The sequence below is a fragment of the Trichomycterus rosablanca genome, chromosome 14, assembly GCF_030014385.1.
Source record: "Trichomycterus rosablanca isolate fTriRos1 chromosome 14, fTriRos1.hap1, whole genome shotgun sequence".
NCBI lineage: Eukaryota > Metazoa > Chordata > Actinopteri > Siluriformes > Trichomycteridae > Trichomycterus > Trichomycterus rosablanca.
Genome location: NC_086001.1, coordinates 7,352,181 through 7,369,831, shown reverse-complemented (window position 1 = coordinate 7,369,831; position 17,651 = coordinate 7,352,181). Strand labels below are relative to the sequence as shown.

Here is a 17,651-nt window from a genome sequence, read left to right as displayed (position 1 = left end):
CGTTGTGAAAAGGTAAATGCTTCCTTCCAGACTGCCTTGATTATTTATTTTGCAACAATAAGTGAATTTACAGTAAGACAAGATTTCATAATAGTTAAATATTACATAATATTACACAAAAAGAACTAGAGAAAAACTGAGGATTTTTTTTGTAAATATATTGTATATTATATATTTTTTTAAATGTAAAAAAAAAAAGGGATGAAGAACTTAAAAAGGGTTCATAAAGGGACAGTGGTAGCCTAGTGGGTAGAGCTTTGGGCTATCAACCGAAAGACTGGCGGTTCAAATCCAGGCTCTGCTATGCAGCCAATGTTGTTCAAGGGCAAACAAGCTGGGATATGCGAAGAAAGAATTTCATTGTACTGTACAACTGTATATGTATATATGACAAATAAAGTATATGTTCTTCTATACAGTATGATCACCATACAGCCTGTATATCAAAACTTTTCACATTTGTGAGCATGTAGTCCTAGATACTTAAACATATCTTTTATTTCAGGTAGCCATAACACATTTATGCTAATAAACCACAATGAACCAAAAGTAAAAATGAAACAAACAAAAAAAAAATGACAAAAATTGGAACAATAAAAAATAAGAAGTGAGTTCTTACTGATTCCAGATTCTGATTGGCTGCCTGAAGTTTCTGGGCTAGTTGTTGCAGCTCTGCCATTTGATTCTAGTACAAACAATGATAAAGCTAAAATTAAAAACAGTTACTAATATCGTTAGAGTAAAATTACTAAAAATAAGATCTGTACATCTTATTAGGAAGGATATTTAAATATGTATTAACATTCTATCGATTTTGCTGTTATTTAAAGCAGATTTTGCTATTATTCAATATGAAGATTTTATTCAAAGCAGATTCAGCTAACTGAGGGTTCATGCTAAGTTTAAACTGGAGAACAAACAGTGACTGATGATATTTGTGGTTTGGTCTCTTATGGAAGTATAAGTTGCTGCTGTGGTGGTGTGTGTGTGGGCTGATCAAAAAATGCTGATGGTTAAAATGTGTAGAATTTTTTGGCTAAACAACTTTAAAATTCTATTTTAATGCTTTAACTAAACCAGAAACACAATCTAGACTTTATACGTTCCCGTTTCTTCAGAACACAGCTGAACAGAAGCTAAATCTAGAAAGACACTGACAAGTTCCAAGTTAACGTATTAATCCCCAGATTCAATGTACTGCATCATAGCTCATTTGCAAAAAAATCAAAACTGAAATGTTGTGTGTAGCTGTCTCTGTGTTGTTGAAATAGTAACCCTGTTGGTTTGACTAGTAATGGAGCTTAAAAAGTCAACCTTCTGTCTAACAGTCCAGTACCTTGACCGCTGAGTCACCACTGCCCCTATAAATAATATTATAGTGCATGTGTTTATGCTGCATAATTAATTTGGTGTGTTAATGATTTCCTAAAAAATGCTACAGAAGTGATATGTAAAAAAAAAAATTTGGTGTGATTTTGATCAAAATGCTACAAATGTGCTCATTCATACAAAACTGTCAGGAACAACATTTACAAAAATATCAGAGTATCATGTAATGACTCTGACAAGGTAACCATGCAACTTCATGGTATTTAGGAAGTTTGTATCCTACAAGTAGCCCTTCTGCTTACTCAGTACCCTTAAAGTACTGTAGCTCTCTGTTTTGAAAAGGTTGGTGACCCCCGAATGCTGTGGCGCCCTCTAGTGTTCTACTGCTGTGTGTACACATTTGTCCCGCCATCTAGTGGTAAAAACATGTAACTGCAGCCAATGTTACTGTATAAATCATGAATTTACTGTGCATACTGAGACTGTGCGTGTGTAGTTGTGAATATGGATGTGTTTTGTACAACGTGTACCTGTATGTGTGTGTGCTGTACAGTGTGTACTTGGGAGTCTCTCATGTTGTTCTGGTAACTCTTCTGTAGATGATCCATCTCCTGAGCTGCAGCCTCCCACATCTGTGCCAGCCTCTCCTTCTCCTACAGAAGACTCCTTTATTATATTAGGATTTTATTTATTTATTAGCAATTTACGTCATGTTTTACACACTTTAGTTACAATCATGACAGAAACGGTAGTTACTCAGTACACAAGGTTCGTCAGTTTACAAGTCATGGACAATTTTGTATCTCCAATTCACCTCACTTGTACGTCTTTGGACTGCGGGAGGAAACCGGAGCTCCCGGAGGAAACCCACACAGAAAAGAACCCAGACCGTTCCACCTGGGAATCAAACCCAGGGCCTTCTTGCTGTGAGGAGACAGTGCTACCCACCATGGTTGTCATTACCAAATTGCAAATGTGCTGTTTCATTAATGGCAAACATTTCCGAACTGTAATCCTTATAATTTGATGATATCGGCTGGTACACACACCAACATGCCGGAACCTTTTCCTTGGCACCTTTCCCTCCACTTCAAGCACTGCTTGCTTAGGGAAATAAAATTCATTACATGCTTGGGATTTTAGGATTCTTTCTATGACTGAATATTAGGAACGCATACTTGTTTGTACCAAAAAATGATTAACAAAAAAAAACACATACAGCACCTGAGATAATAAAATTATCATGAAAATAAAAATGAGCAGTGAATTCTAGAGTAACCAAAGTTACACATGGTAAAATTATTTAAAAGTTCAGCTGAACTTTAATGAACATTTAAACAAAATCAGATAATAAACTACGGTTTAGAATAGTTTGCCTATAAAGAGTGATATTTCGAATGTTGTGGCGCCCTCTAGTGTTCTACTGATGTATGTACATTACCGTCCAGCCATCTAGTGGTAAAAACATGTAACTGCATCTAATTGCTAGTTGCTTTTTAAAACGAACTTACTGTGCATACTGAGACTGCGTGTGTACTTGTGAATATGGCTGTGTGCTGTACACAGGGACGGATTAAGGATAGTCTGGGCCCCTGGGCAAAGAGTTGCCAGAATAATAGCCAGAAGTCGAAGTCAGAGCAGTGCCACAACGCCTCATCCATTTTCATAAGGGGCCCAAAAGCATGGCTAGGGCCCCCAAGAGGCCCTGGGGTCAAAGTCCCTAATAGTCAGAGGATCCTTAAAATGGAGGGCCCTCGGAAATAAAAATATATTGTATCATAAATGTTGATAGGCATCGCAAAATGTTTTGGGCCAGGGCCCCCTGACCTCAAGGGCCCCTGGGCGCTGGCCCCACTGGCCCGGTCAGTAATCCAGCCATGGCTGTACAGTGTGTAGTTGTGAATATGGTTGTGTGCTGTACAGTGTGTAGTTGTGAATATGGCTGTGTGCTGTACAGTGTGTAGTTGTGAATATGGCTGTGTGCTGTACAGTATGTAGTTGTGAATATGGCTGTGTGCTGTACAGTGTGTAGTTGTGAATATGACTGTGTGCTGTACAGTGTGTAGTTGTGAATATGACTGTGTGCTGTACAGTGTGTAGTTGTGAATATGACTGTGTGCTGTACAGTGTGTAGTTGTGAATATGGCTGTGTGCTGTACAGCGTGTACTTGTGAATATGGCTGTGTGCTGTACAGTGTGTAGTTGTGAATATGACTGTGTGCTGTACAGTGTGTAGTTGTGAATATGGCTGTGTGCTGTACAGCGTGTACTTGTGAATATGGCTGTGTGCTGTACAGTATGTAGTTGTGAATATGGTTGTGTGCTGTACAGTGTGTAGTTGTGAATATGGCTGTGTGCTGTACAGTGTGTAGTTGTGAATATGACAGTGCGGTACAGTGTGTAGTTGTGAATATGGCTGTGTGCTGTACAGTGTGTAGTTGTGAATATGGCTGTGTGCTGTACAGTGTGTAGTTGTGAATATGACTGTGCTGTACAGCGTGTAGTTGTGAATATGGCTGTGTGCTGTACAATGTGTAGTTGTGAATATGGCTGTGTGCTGTACAGTGTGTAGTTGTGAATATGGCTGTGTGCTGTACAGTGTGTAGTTGTGAATATGACAGTGCGGTACAGTGTGTAGTTGTGAATATGGCTGTGTGCTGTACAGTGTGTAGTTGTGAATATGGCTGTGTGCTGTACAGTGTGTAGTTGTGAATATGGCTGTGTGCTGTACAGTGTGTAGTTGTGAATATGGCTGTGTGCTGTACAGTGTGTAGTTGTGAATATGACAGTGCGGTACAGTGTGTAGTTGTGAATATGGCTGTGTGCTGTACAGTGTGTAGTTGTGAATATGGCTGTGTGCTGTACAGTGTGTAGTTGTGAATATGGCTGTGTGCTGTACAGTGTGTAGTTGTGAATATGGCTGTGTGCTGTACAATGTGTAGTTGTGAATATGGCTGTGTGCTGTACAGCGTGTAGTTGTGAATATGGCTGTGCTGTACAGTGTGTAGTTGTGAATATGGCTGTGTGCTGTACAGTGTGTACTTGTGAATATGGCTGTGTGCTGTACAATGTGTAGTTGTGAATATGGCTGTGTGCTGTACAGTGTGTAGTTGTGAATATGACAGTGCGGTACAGTGTGTAGTTGTGAATATGGCTGTGTGCTGTACAGTGTGTAGTTGTGAATATGGCTGTGTGCTGTACAGTGTGTAGTTGTGAATATGACTGTGCTGTACAGCGTGTAGTTGTGAATATGGCTGTGTGCTGTACAATGTGTAGTTGTGAATATGGCTGTGTGCTGTACAGTGTGTAGTTGTGAATATGGCTGTGTGCTGTACAGTGTGTAGTTGTGAATATGACAGTGCGGTACAGTGTGTAGTTGTGAATATGGCTGTGTGCTGTACAGTGTGTAGTTGTGAATATGGCTGTGTGCTGTACAGTGTGTAGTTGTGAATATGGCTGTGTGCTGTACAGTGTGTAGTTGTGAATATGGCTGTGTGCTGTACAGTGTGTAGTTGTGAATATGGCTGTGTGCTGTACAGTGTGTAGTTGTGAATATGGCTGTGTGCTGTACAGTGTGTAGTTGTGAATATGACTGCTGTACAGCGTGTAGTTGTGAATATGACTGTGCTGTACAGCGTGTAGTTGTGAATATGGCTGTGTGCTGTACAATGTGTAGTTGTGAATATGACTGTGTGCTGTACAGTGTGTAGTTGTGAATATGGCTGTGTGCTGTACAGTGTGTAGTTGTGAATATGACTGTGCTGTACAGCGTGTAGTTGTGAATATGACTGTGCTGTACAGCGTGTAGTTGTGAATATGGCTGTGTGCTGTACAATGTGTAGTTGTGAATATGACTGTGTGCTGTACAGTGTGTAGTTGTGAATATGGCTGTGTGCTGTACAGTGTGTAGTTGTGAATATGGCTGTGTGCTGTACAGTGTGTAGTTGTGAATATGGTTGTGTGCTGTACAGTGTGTAGTTGTGAATATGGCTGTGTGCTGTACAGTGTGTAGTTGTGAATATGACTGTGTGCTGTACAGTGTGTAGTTGTGAATATGGCTGTGTGTTGTACAGTGTGTAGTTGTGAATATGGCTGTGTGCTGTACAGTGTGTAGTTGTGAATATGACTGTGTGCTGTACAGTGTGTAGTTGTGAATATGGCTGTGTGCTGTACAGTGTGTAGTTGTGAATATGGCTGTGTGAAAAATGATTTAAAAAACATACTTACAGCACCTGAGATGATTTCTTTGGTAGTGGACAGTATTGTGTGTATTTACCTCCACTGCACATTTCAGTTGATCCTCCAAATTGCTAATGGCAACTGTATCCGCTACAGCACCAGCATCCGCATCCACAGAGAGCGATTCTAACTGTTTCTCTATAGAGATTCTCTGTTCTGCATACAACCTGCACACATGCACACATACAGGGAATCCGGTCTTTGTGTGGCCACACACTTTTATATCAGTAAAAAGTCATGGATGAACACTTAAGAGTTTCTAAACACATAGTTCAAAGTTATAGTTTATACCCTAACTTCATATACAACTTATAACAACACTTCTTTTTTTCTTCTTCTACTACTACTAATATTAATAACAACAATAATAATAATAATTTGAGACATTGGGACAAAAGTGTTGATTGTTACCGTTCATTTTCCTGAACCACCTGCTCCAGACTTGCCTTCAAGTCCACCATCTGCATCTGATTCACAGCAAAGAAACAAAGCATGGATTAAAATAAATTCTATACTTGAAAAACAATGTAGACCACCTCAAAAAAGTCTTTTAGAGTTCAAACATTAAAATAAAGAGAATGAAAGAGGAAAGTTGATGTGCTGCAGTAATGTCTGTTTACCTGGTAGCGCTTCAGCTGAGACTCCATCTGCTGTAAGTGTCTGTCGTACTCTAATATCAGAGGAGCCATTATACTGTAACACAAATAAAATAAAATTAATACATTTAAATAAATGTTCAAAGTACTCACCGCCGTTGGTTTAAACTGCAGTTACTCACATCACTGTCCCCCTATCAACATTAACCCACTGTTTATAGTTCCGTCCACATTTAAGTTTATTCTATTCATATTACAGATTGTTTCTTTTTTTAACAAATAACTTTGTTGCATTAAACATTTATTACACACACACAAACACACACCTTCACCATCAGAGGAATGACCATACTGTAACACACAGACCCTACACATAAACACTATACACACAGTCTCTAACTGCAAATGAACAATATTATAAATAACGAATAGATTTCTTATTATTACTAAAGATTTAACTAAGGATTTTCTCTGATTTGTGAAATAATGCATGTGTGTGACATACTTTTTGTTGTTGATCCAGGGTGCTGCTGAATCCCCTTCCAAATCTTCAACCTAATCACAACACACACAACACAGCACCGCACTGTTATCCCACATATATAATCTTCAGTATCAGAAATGTTAGGACAGGGTGAGAATGTTGGTAACAACAGAAAGCAATAAAATGAATTAAATCCACTTTTATCTCTATTTAAACAATGTGTTTATGTGCTGCTTACATGTATTGTTTTATCTTTTTTACTTTTTTGCATTTATTAGGATTTTCCATTCAGGACAGGTAAGTTACAGCTTACACAGTATTCATCAATTTAAGTTCAATGTTAAACAGAGTCACAGAGCAATTAAGTATCTCCAATTAACCTGACTGCACGTCTTTGGACTGTGGGTGGAAACCGGATCTCCCAGAGAAAACCCACACAGACACAGGGAGAACATGCAAACTCCACACAGAAAAGACCTGGACAGCTCCACCTAGGAATCAAATCCAGGACCTTCTCGCTGTGAGGCAACAGTGCTACCCACTGAGCCACCGTGGTTTCTCTTTATTATTGTAAATTAAACTCTGTGTTAAGAACAAGGCTAAAAACTCCACCGATAACATCACATTCAACATCAGCATGTGCTGGACCTGTGCTGGATATCTTTACTGGAATACTCTCCCAAAAATTCACCCTTACACAACTTTACTTTTTATATATGTATAGACTGCTGTACCTGTGCGGATGTAGGTGACGCCTCCTGGTATCGAGCCAGAGCTAAATTTAATCTGTTCACTAATAAACACACACACACACACACACACACACACACACACACACACACACACACACACACACACACACACACACAGTAATAAACAATACAGGTTTTAATATTGAATCTGCTTATAACGGTATAGTATTACATAAAATACTAGAACTATACAAACTGTATTACTTAATTACACACATATGTTTATTCTTACCCTGATCCCTGAGGTACTCAACTTCTGAATCCATACCTTAATTTAGTACCTGAATCCTACACACACACACACACACACACACACACACACACACACACACACACACACAATGGAGTTCATTAGATTTGTAGAACACACATTTAGTTACATCATTATATAGAAGCAGTCATAGCTCAGGTACTAGTTCAGGTACTAGTAGAAAGGTCCCTGATTTAAGCCCCAGGTTCCCCTTTTTATTTTAAGTTAAGTGTAAGTTTTACACTTTGGTTACATTCATGACAGGAACGGTAGTTACTCTTTACACAAGATTCATCAGTACACAAGGTTATATCAAACACATTTTGTCTTGGACAATTTAGTGTCTCCAATTCACCTCACTTGCATGTCTTTGGACTGTGGGAGGAAACCGGAGCTCCCGGAGGAAACCCACACAGACACGGGGAGAACATGCAAACTCCACACAGAAAGGACCCGGACCACCCTACCTGGGGATCGAACCCAGGACCTTCTTGCTGTGAGGCGACAGTGCTACCCACCTTGCCACGGTGCCTCATGTAAATGCATAAAACAGCAGCATTTATCAATAGACAGTAATATTTAAGAAATAGTTTGTTAATGTAAACAACACGTGCAAAACTGCAACACATTAGAATCCTCAATTCAAAAACGATTAATAAGTGTAATTAATAGTTGCAATTAATCAATAAGTTGATGTAACACAGTGGTAAACAAGCCTCACTCCCAACTGGGAACTGGAAATTATGGTTGTGCTTTTTTGTAGTTAAATAAAAGTTCAAGAGAATTATAAAAAAAAAAAAAAAAATCACATATTCGTAGTTTTATTACCTTTAAAAAATATCCCAACTTTCCCGGAATTGGAGTTTGTATAAATAAAGAATTTAACTCCTATTAAATCACGGTGTTGTTTACATGGTTGCTAGGTGCGATTAGCATCATGCTAACAAACCGTAGCACAGATTTTTATTTATTTATATTAAACACGGTCTAATGTACACCTATGTTTTATTTATTAATACAGAAGTGCGTATAGTGCACTGAATATTGTGCTGTAAAGGTGCATTAATGCATTTAAATAAATATTTACATTACTCACCGCCGTCAGTTTAAACTGCAGTTACTCACATCACTGTCCCCCTAAAAACAATAACCCACTGTTTGCAGTTCCGTTCACATTTAAGTTTATTCTATTCATATTACAGATTGTTTCTTTTTTTAATAAATAACTTTGTTGCATTAAACATTTATTACAAAAATTATTTATTTTAAAAGTGTGTTTTATAACATATGATGTTAGATCTTGTCTTTCTTTTCACACTTTCAGTTTGTACAATGCAGGAAGTGAGAGAGAATGTGAGTGTGTGTGTGTGTGTGTGTGTGTGTGTGTGTATGAATGAATAGATGATGTGTTATGATCTAACTGCACTTTTTTTTTATTACTGATGACCTTTATTAGCTAATAAAACTTATATAAGTGCAGGATTCAGTCAGCTGAAGCTCAGGAGATCAGACAGATCAGATCTGCTGAAGGTAATCAGATCCACTACACACTTGTGTAAATAAAGAACTTATTGTTTTGTTTATTCTTTAAATCGCTTTTACTTTTTTATTAAACGAACCAGTTTTGTTATAGTTTACTTTGTTAATAAACAGTTTCTAAGCATAATGATACATATACAGTATATTAAAATAACCCTGGTGGTACGGTGATTAATTACGTTGACTTATCTCCTTCGAGATGCGTGTTCGAATCTCAGTGGTGCTATTTGGTTTTTAATATTATTATTTATTAGGATTTTAACGTCATGTTTTACACACTTTGGTTACATTCATGACAGGACAGGTAGTTACTCGTTACACAAGATTCATCAGTTCACAAGTTTAATGTCATGGACAATTTAGTATCTCCAATTCACCTCACTTGCATGTCTTTGGACTGTGGTAGGAAACCCACGCGGACACGGGGAGAACATGCAAACTCCACACAGAAAGGACCCGGACCGCCCCACCTGGGGATCGAACCCAGGACCTTCTTGGTGTGAGGCGACAGTGCTACCCACCATGCTGCCCACTATTGGCTTGTAACTTTCAATCCAGTAAACAGCACTGCATTGAAAACCGAAATGATTCTGTAATGGGTATAAAAAACAGGGCTGAGGAACACTTTACAAAAATCTTGTCAGTAAACAGTGTAATGTGTGGTGCATTTTTGAAAGTAGGCTACTCAACTTTGATTTAGAATTTTGGTTGTACCATTTTAAATCTAGATGTTTTTATATTTCGATTTAACTGTAATACGTACAACTAGTCACCAAAAAAAAAAAAACTTTTTCTACTTGTGCATATATTTTTCTTTCACTGTGAATAAAACTCACTTGTTGTGACGGAGCCAGTATTAAGAAAATAAATCAAACCTTGTAACACCTTATAACAGAAGGTTCTTACTGGTAATTCACAATTTTAAATGTTGTACTAATTAATCTTTTAAAAAGTTATTCAAAGAGTAAACACTAATGTCATTACACTAAAAAGATCAGGAAGGGCAGTTGTAGATCAGTGGTTATGGTACTGGACTAGTACTCAAAAGGTTGCTGGTGTAAGCCACATCACCACCACGTTGCCACTCTTGGGCACCTGAGCAAGGTGCTTTATTCTCAATTGCTTGAATTAGTCACAATGTGTTGCTTTGGATGAAAGTGTCTGCTAAATGCCATGACTGTAAATGTATTTTTTCTTAAGAACCTACAGTAAAGGTACTTTACTATAATAATACTTGTGGTGGCACAGTGGTTTGGTGGGTAGCACTAGGTGAAGCGGTCTAGGTCCTTTCTGCATGGAGTTTGCATGTTCTCCCCGTGTCTGCATGGGTTTCCTCCGGCTTCCCCCCACAGTCAGTGACTGTGTTTGATATTAAGACTTTACATCTTGTAAGAATCCCATGGAACAGGTAACTACCTGTTTTGTCATAAATGTAACCAGTGTGTAAATCATGACATTAAAATCCTATTAAATAAATAATAAAGTAATAATAAGTTTTAGTTTTTAGAAAGTTTGCTACTTGTTATACAATTCCTTGAGAAAACATTGGCTGTGGGTGAAGTGCTTAATATGCTTAATAAATTAAACTAAATTTAATTTAAATGGAATTAGTCCAAAACTAGTTTATTATCCTGATATGAGACCATTAGCGCCATAGAATCTGGTCATGAAAAGCTGCCTTAAATTTATTAGCAAAGCAATTAATAGAACAAATAATTTTCACACGATTTTCATAATGCTCCTTTCAACATTATAGATTCATACTGTACAGTAGAACATGTTAAGTTTGGTGTTTTCTGAACATAAATCCATTCAGATGTAGAAAAACTAATTGATAAGCCAATATTACTACTGTTAATACTTAGGGGTCCAGATTTGTATCAGGTTTTTAATATAAAACAGTTTGTGAATGTGATGGTGCTGCAATGAAATCCATCTTAGTAAACTGTTTATCTCTGTGTTTTAGATGGAGTTCAGTATAGATCTGACGTGGGACAGCAAACCGGTAGATCATGATCCAGTAAAGATTAGGTTCTCTCCCGGAGATGGAGGACTGAAAATGGAAGTGTGTGCTCCATTTTTTAATGATCCACCAGCTCCACTTGGTCCTCCGGGTCAGCCCTTCCCTGGACTCTGGGACTATGAAGGTACAAGATACCGTCCACTTACTTCTCACTTACCTTCTGATGAACACTTCCTCTACAGGACACAATTTATGTTTATTTACTGAATTTAACGAAGTGTAAATACAGAACACACAATATGTTCTACAACATTTACATACGCCACTTGTGAAAAATGATAGACATTAATTATATGCCTTACATTGAAATGTGGAGAAGTTTGTTCCCTGTGGAAAATCAACTTAACATTTAAACAGGGGTGTACAAACTTTTACATTAAGACTATAGGTATACATTGTGTGCTTCTTATAAATGTAACCGTACACTGATCAACCATAACAATAAAACCACCTCCTTGTTTCTACACTCACTGTCCATTTTATCAGCTCCACTTACCATATAGAAGCACTTTGTTTATTTATACAAAGCCATATTCCACCATAAAACCCCCATAAATGGTAAAAACACTAAGCAGAACTTCATTGGCAACTGAAACCATGTTTTATTTTGTTGTTTTATTTTTTTATTTCAGTGGTTGAGTCGTTCTTTTTGAACAGTAGCAGTGAGCAATATCTTGAGGTCGAAGTATGTCCGTAAGTATCAGTGTATTGCTGCATGATGTATAAGCAACATTATTGCTAAATCATGTTTTATGATAGATAATTGCTGCTATAAATAAATACAACAATAATTATTTTGCAGACATGGACAGCACCTGATTTTACTACTCAACGGTAAACACAACGCTTTTATGGTAAGAGAAGACACTCGGACTTTATATATTAAAATATAATAAATCAAGCAACCATTTAACAACAAAGTATAATACACCAATGAAGCATAACATTATGACCACTGAGAGATGAAGTGAATAACACTGATTATTTCTTCATCACGGCACCTGTTAGTGGGTGGGATATATTAGGCAGCAAGTGAACATTTTATCCTCAAAGTTGATGTTAGCAGCAGGAAAAATGGGCGAGTGTAAGGATTTAAGCAAGTTTGACAAGGGCCAAATTGTGATGGCTACACGACTGGGTCAGAGCATCTTCAAAACTGCAGCGCTGCAGTGGTCAGTATCTATCAAAAGTGGTCCAAAGAAAGAACAGTGGTAAACCGGCGACAGGGTCATTGGCGGCCAAGGCTCATTGATGCACATGGGGAGAAGTGTGGTCCGATCCAACAGACGAGCTACTGTAGCTCAAATTGCTGAAGAAGTTAATGCTGGTTCTGATAGAAAGGTGTCAGAATACACAGTGCATCACAGTTTGTTGTGTATGGGGCAGCAAAAGAGGGAAACAACACAATATTAGGAAGGTGGTCATAATGTTATGCCTGATTCGTGTATAATTATGTCTCACTGCATGGCCCATTCTAACAATCGGATTAAACTCTTTTAGCCTTTGCGAACAGGTGCGTGACATTGTAGAGTTATGATATTTGCAATAAAATGTGTCATACTTGGTCACTATCTGTATCCCACTGTGATATGATGGCACCTTAACACAAACACACACTCTTTGGACCATGAGCAGTTAAAACATATTATCTGAAGTTATAAATCAGACTTCAGGGATTCATCTGGGTTTGTTTCTTAGTGATAAATGTTAATTATGAGGATATGAAAATTATGATGTGGACGTTTTTAATGGTTTAGGCTCTTTACTTTCAGTTGTGGAAAATCTAATGGCTTCACCATACTGCAGCATTGTAGGACCAACTTTTCTATCAAGAACTCTTATATTTAGTTGACTGTGCTGCACACAGAGCCATGACCGCAACTCGATTTAAACACAATTGTGATTAAATGGAATACCTAGCGATCTCATTACTCATGTGTCCCAAAACTACTAAATTTACTGTGTGATAAGACAGATTCTGAACCCGAACTGACAGAACCCAGATTTAAAATATGAGCAGAATTTTTCACTTCTTTATTTTATTTATTTATTTGCTTTGTTTTTTAGCAACAGCTTCCCCTATTGTTCAGCGCTCAGATAGACAAAGGTAGGTGGAAGGGGGAGGCACTACTGCCCTGGAGATACTTTCCTCCGGGGGTGGATAAGATGAACTCGTATGCTATTCATGGATCAGGAGCTCAGCGGAGTTACGAGTCCCTCTACGCCGTACCGGCCACTGATATACAGCCCGGCCAGGGACCAGACTTGTGAGTCTGATTATAATCACCTGTCTAACTGTGTCTGTGTGTGATGAGTTACCAAAAGTTCTCCTAAAAGTTGTGAGACAAAGAAGTAGACACACCAGGTATGGAGTGAAAGACAGACATATGACATTTCTATATTTAATTGAATCAGTAACTGATAATAAACATTGTTTATATGTTTGATTTTAACATTACAATTATTATTGTTGTTATTTTAATGATCACAACTCTGGTGCATTTAAAGCAGTGGGCATTTGGTAGCCAACAACCATTACAACCCATAATCCGTAAATGATAAGATAAATTAATATATAATAAATGAATGCAGGTGGTTAGTGTGACAGAGAAGAATGTTCATTACAGAGCGAGCTGGGACGCATGATCCGCTGTGGCGACCCCCAACAGGAGCATCCATAAGAAGAAGAAGAGATGATTAATGATTCCTGTCTTTGTGTGTTTCAGTCACCGGTTGGAATATTTCCAGCCGTTCAGCCTGCAGAGCATCATGGGAGCAGAGTGGGTCCAACCCGAATCTGATCTGTGGAAGGATGTAAAAAAGTGATAAGAGTCCACTAAAAGCTGATTACTTCTGTTTACGCTCCTGTTGGACTTTATGGAGGGGTTTTATTACACACAGTATATCATTAATATGATCAGAATCTAATCTCATTCAGGGGTAATCAGTAAGTTCAGTCTGATATAAAATCTTCTGATACTAATAATCATCATGGAGCAGATAGTAATTGTGTTTTAGGATTAATAAATATATAAACTAATAAAATGATCAGTGAAATCAGTCATGTGTTGTCTTGGTTTGGCAACAGTAGCTTAGAAACAACAAGATGATTACAGTTGGGTTTCAATTGCAGAACTTCCTGTTCTTTCTAGATAATCCCCATAGCCTGGTCTGAATATTAAAACACGTCTGCAGAGCATCAGTATAATCCAGCAAAGCTGAGGAGCAATAAGAAAATCATTCTTTCATGCTTTGCGGTAGAAGAATGTCGATGGTGAAGCATTCTGATGTGTTTTATTTGAAATATTAGTTGATAAATGTAATCTCTGTGCTTTCTACTTTCAGACTTGTATGTAAGTATGAGAGCATTTTAACCAGACATGTTTAGTGCAGAAATGGTGCCATGATTGGAAATTGAGAAACTGCAAGACCTGCAAATATTGTGAAGACTGATTGAATTTGTATGAGTATGCAAAATCGACTTTCTGAAGGAACCTAATCAGCAAATTGTTAAACACCCAGAACCGGACAAGCTTTTGACAGGAACATCATGTTTTACAAAACAAAGCATTTTAAAAATGACAAATCAGGACTTGGTGCAAACAAAATGATGTCTGATTATGTCGGATTAATAAACATTTAAATAATAAAATTTTTTGCTGTCACATTTCAACATGACTCACTGATTTGTTTTTCTACTGCATGATGGCATGTTGGGAAGTGTTATAAATGGGATATTAAGGAAAATAAAAAAAAACCTCCTCCTTAATGGGGTGTAGACAGTTTTGTTAAACATGGGGTAAACAAGCAGCCAAAATAACAAAAAACACCAAGTATCCACATTTACATTTGCAGCATTTGTCAGAAGCTTTTATCCAAAGCAACTTACAATTATGACTGACTACAATTTGAGCAATAGAGGACTAAGGACCTTGCTCAGGGGCCTAACAATGGCAGCATTGTGGCTTGAACCAGCAACTAGTCCAGGACCTTAACCACTAAGCTACCTTACACATTTTATCACAAGATTCTTTACATCAAAGGTCACAATTAGCACTTGCAAATAAAGCAATAAGGGCTATGGGCAAATTCTCATAGGTATAACCGTATTTTATTCTTCAACAAGTTGAATTTAGCATTCATAGTTACAGAGCTAATAATAATTAAAAAAGTACATCATTTAGGTAAAAAAAACTCATCTATTGCTGCTGTTTGAGTTGGTCATCTTCTAGACCTTCATCAGTGGTCACAGGACGCTGCCCACGGGGCACTGTTGGCTGGATGTTTTTGGTTGGTGGACTATTCTTAGTCTAGCAGTGACAGTGAGGTGTTTAAAAACTCCATCAACATTACTGTCTTATTCACTCATACCAGCACAACACACACCAACACACCACCACCATGTCAGTGTCACTGCAGTGCTGAGAATGATCCACCACCTAAATAATACCTGCTCTGTAGTGGACCTGGGAGAGTCCTGACCACTGAAGAACAGGGTGAACAGGCTAAAAAATATGTAGAGAAACAGATGGACTTCAGTCAGTAGTTGTAGAACTTTAAAAGTGCTTCTATATGGTCAGTGGAGCTGATAAAATGGACAGTGAGTGTAGAAACAAAGAGGTGGTTTTAATTTATGCCTGATGATATGACAAATAAAGGCATTCTATTCTATTATTCTTTTATAATATTAGCTAATGGGTGCAAAAAAAAAACCTCAGCATGTTTAGCATTGGATCCTATACGTCCAAACAGTTAACACAACACCAGGGCCAGTGTTTAAGAACCTATATGGAAATCTACAGCAGGTTCACTCAGCAGTGCTAATCTAAATTGAAAGGTGTGCGCATCTACAGAATCTAAACGAACTGATGGTTACCGATGCTGAGTGCACGCTTTGTTAAACGAATATTAACTATGCAGTAATTAGCGTGCTGTGCATCTCTGGCCATGGCCTTTGTCCAGCCTCTCGACTTTGACGTTGAGTGACGTGACGGTGCTCCCGCATGAGAACCCTGCCGCCCTCTTAATGACACGACCGGTAATTGAGCAGGAAAGTGAGCGTGTTCAGAGTGCACTGCTCAATCCTGACGACGCCAGACTCGGATAATAATGTAGCACTTTGCCTTTACTGGTTTATTCAGAGCGGCTCTGTAATTACAAATAAAGGCTAGAATTAAAAACAAAGAACATTTCGTACCAACCAGTGACAGGTATACACTACCTCCAGCTAGACCCGATCCTAAAGTCCTCCTGAACACAACATAGACAAGAATTAAAGAATCAATCACTCAGAAGTTTTGTGGTAGCTGATTACATTTCTTATGCAAAAAAATAAAACACAAACTCCAATTTCCAAAACACATGATATTAAAACAGACTGACCTCTATGTGATCTTTATTTTAGCTGTAACAATAGCCACTTTTCTGAGAAGGTTTCTCACAAGACTGAAGTACTGTATGTCTGTGTTCAGTCAAAACAGCATTCTTATGTCTGGACACTGATGTTGGTCAAGAAAGCCTTAATTAAAGTTCCAGTTCATCCCAAAGTTGTTCAGTGGGGTTGAGGTCAGGGCTCTGTGCAGGACACTGGAAACAAAGGTTTTGTTCATGTCTAAATAGACTTAATTTGTGATCAGGGGCACAGTCATAATGGAACAGGAAAGAAAAGAGCCTTCCCTAAACTCACTCACTCACTTTCTTAACCGCTTATCCAATCAGGGGCGTGGGGGGTTGCTGGAGCCTATCCCAGCTTTTCAATGGGCGCAAGGCACACAGTAACACCCTGGACGGGGCGCCAGTCCATCACAGGGCAGACTCACATACAGTGTATCACAAAAGTGAGTACACCCCTCACATTTCTGCAGATATTTAAGTATATCTTTTCATGGGACAACACTGACAAAACGACACTTTGACACAATGAAAAGTAGTCTGTGTGCAGCTTATATAACAGTGTAAATTTATTCTTCCCTCAAAATAACTCAATATACAGCCATTAATGTCTAAACCACCGGCAACAAAAGTGAGTACACCCCTAAGAGACTACACCCCTAAATGTCCAAATTGAGCACTGCTTGTCATTTTTCCTCCAAAATGTCATGTGACTCGTTAGTGTTACTAGGTCTCAGGTGTGCATAGGGAGCAGGTGTGTTCAATTTAGTAGTACAGCTCTCACACTCTCTCATACTGGTCACTGAAAGTTCCAACATGGCACCTCAGGGCAAAGAACTCTCTGAGGATCTTAAAAGACGAATTGTTGCGCTACATGAAGATGGCCAAGGCTACAAGAAGATTGCCAACACCCTGAAACTGAGCTGCAGCACAGTGGCCAAGATCATCCAGCGTTTTAAAAGAGCAGGGTCCACTCAGAACAGACCTCGCGTTGGTCGTCCAAAGAAGCTGAGTGCACGTGCTCAGCGTCACATCCAACTGCTGTCTT

At 38.4% G+C, this 17,651-nt stretch overlaps 2 protein-coding genes across 5 annotated transcripts in view; one reads left to right on the top strand and one right to left on the bottom strand.

Annotated features, from left to right (window-relative positions):
• Positions 1-8,777, bottom strand: part of sclt1 (sodium channel and clathrin linker 1) — a 41,929-nt gene extending 33,152 nt beyond the window's left edge. Inside the window, exons 1-9 of one of the 4 annotated variants that reach the window (XM_063008596.1) lie at positions 8,747-8,777; positions 7,633-7,688; positions 7,383-7,441; positions 6,670-6,719; positions 6,189-6,261; positions 5,980-6,035; positions 5,606-5,735; positions 1,860-1,982; positions 620-685 (exon numbers count right to left, since the gene is read on the bottom strand). In XM_063008596.1, the coding sequence (XP_062864666.1) occupies positions 620-685; positions 1,860-1,982; positions 5,606-5,735; positions 5,980-6,035; positions 6,189-6,261; positions 6,670-6,719; positions 7,383-7,441; positions 7,633-7,666 (591 nt within the window). In that variant the 5' untranslated portion in view covers positions 7,667-7,688; positions 8,747-8,777. Of the gene's footprint in view, positions 1-619; positions 686-1,859; positions 1,983-5,605; positions 5,736-5,979; positions 6,036-6,188; positions 6,262-6,669; positions 6,720-7,382; positions 7,442-7,632; positions 7,975-8,746 lie in introns of those variants that run through there. The other 3 variants (XM_063008599.1, XM_063008598.1, XM_063008597.1) reach the window with 3 other exon arrangements.
• A 270-nt stretch (positions 8,778-9,047) lies between these two features.
• Positions 9,048-14,885, top strand: c14h4orf33 (chromosome 14 C4orf33 homolog). The gene is made up of 6 exons (XM_063008737.1): positions 9,048-9,180; positions 11,156-11,336; positions 11,845-11,905; positions 12,015-12,066; positions 13,280-13,479; positions 13,939-14,885. The coding sequence occupies exons 2-6, from the start codon at positions 11,156-11,158 to the stop codon at positions 14,036-14,038; spliced, it is 594 nt and encodes a 197-aa protein (XP_062864807.1). The 5' UTR covers positions 9,048-9,180; the 3' UTR covers positions 14,039-14,885.
• The last annotated feature ends 2,766 nt before the right edge of the window (positions 14,886-17,651 follow it).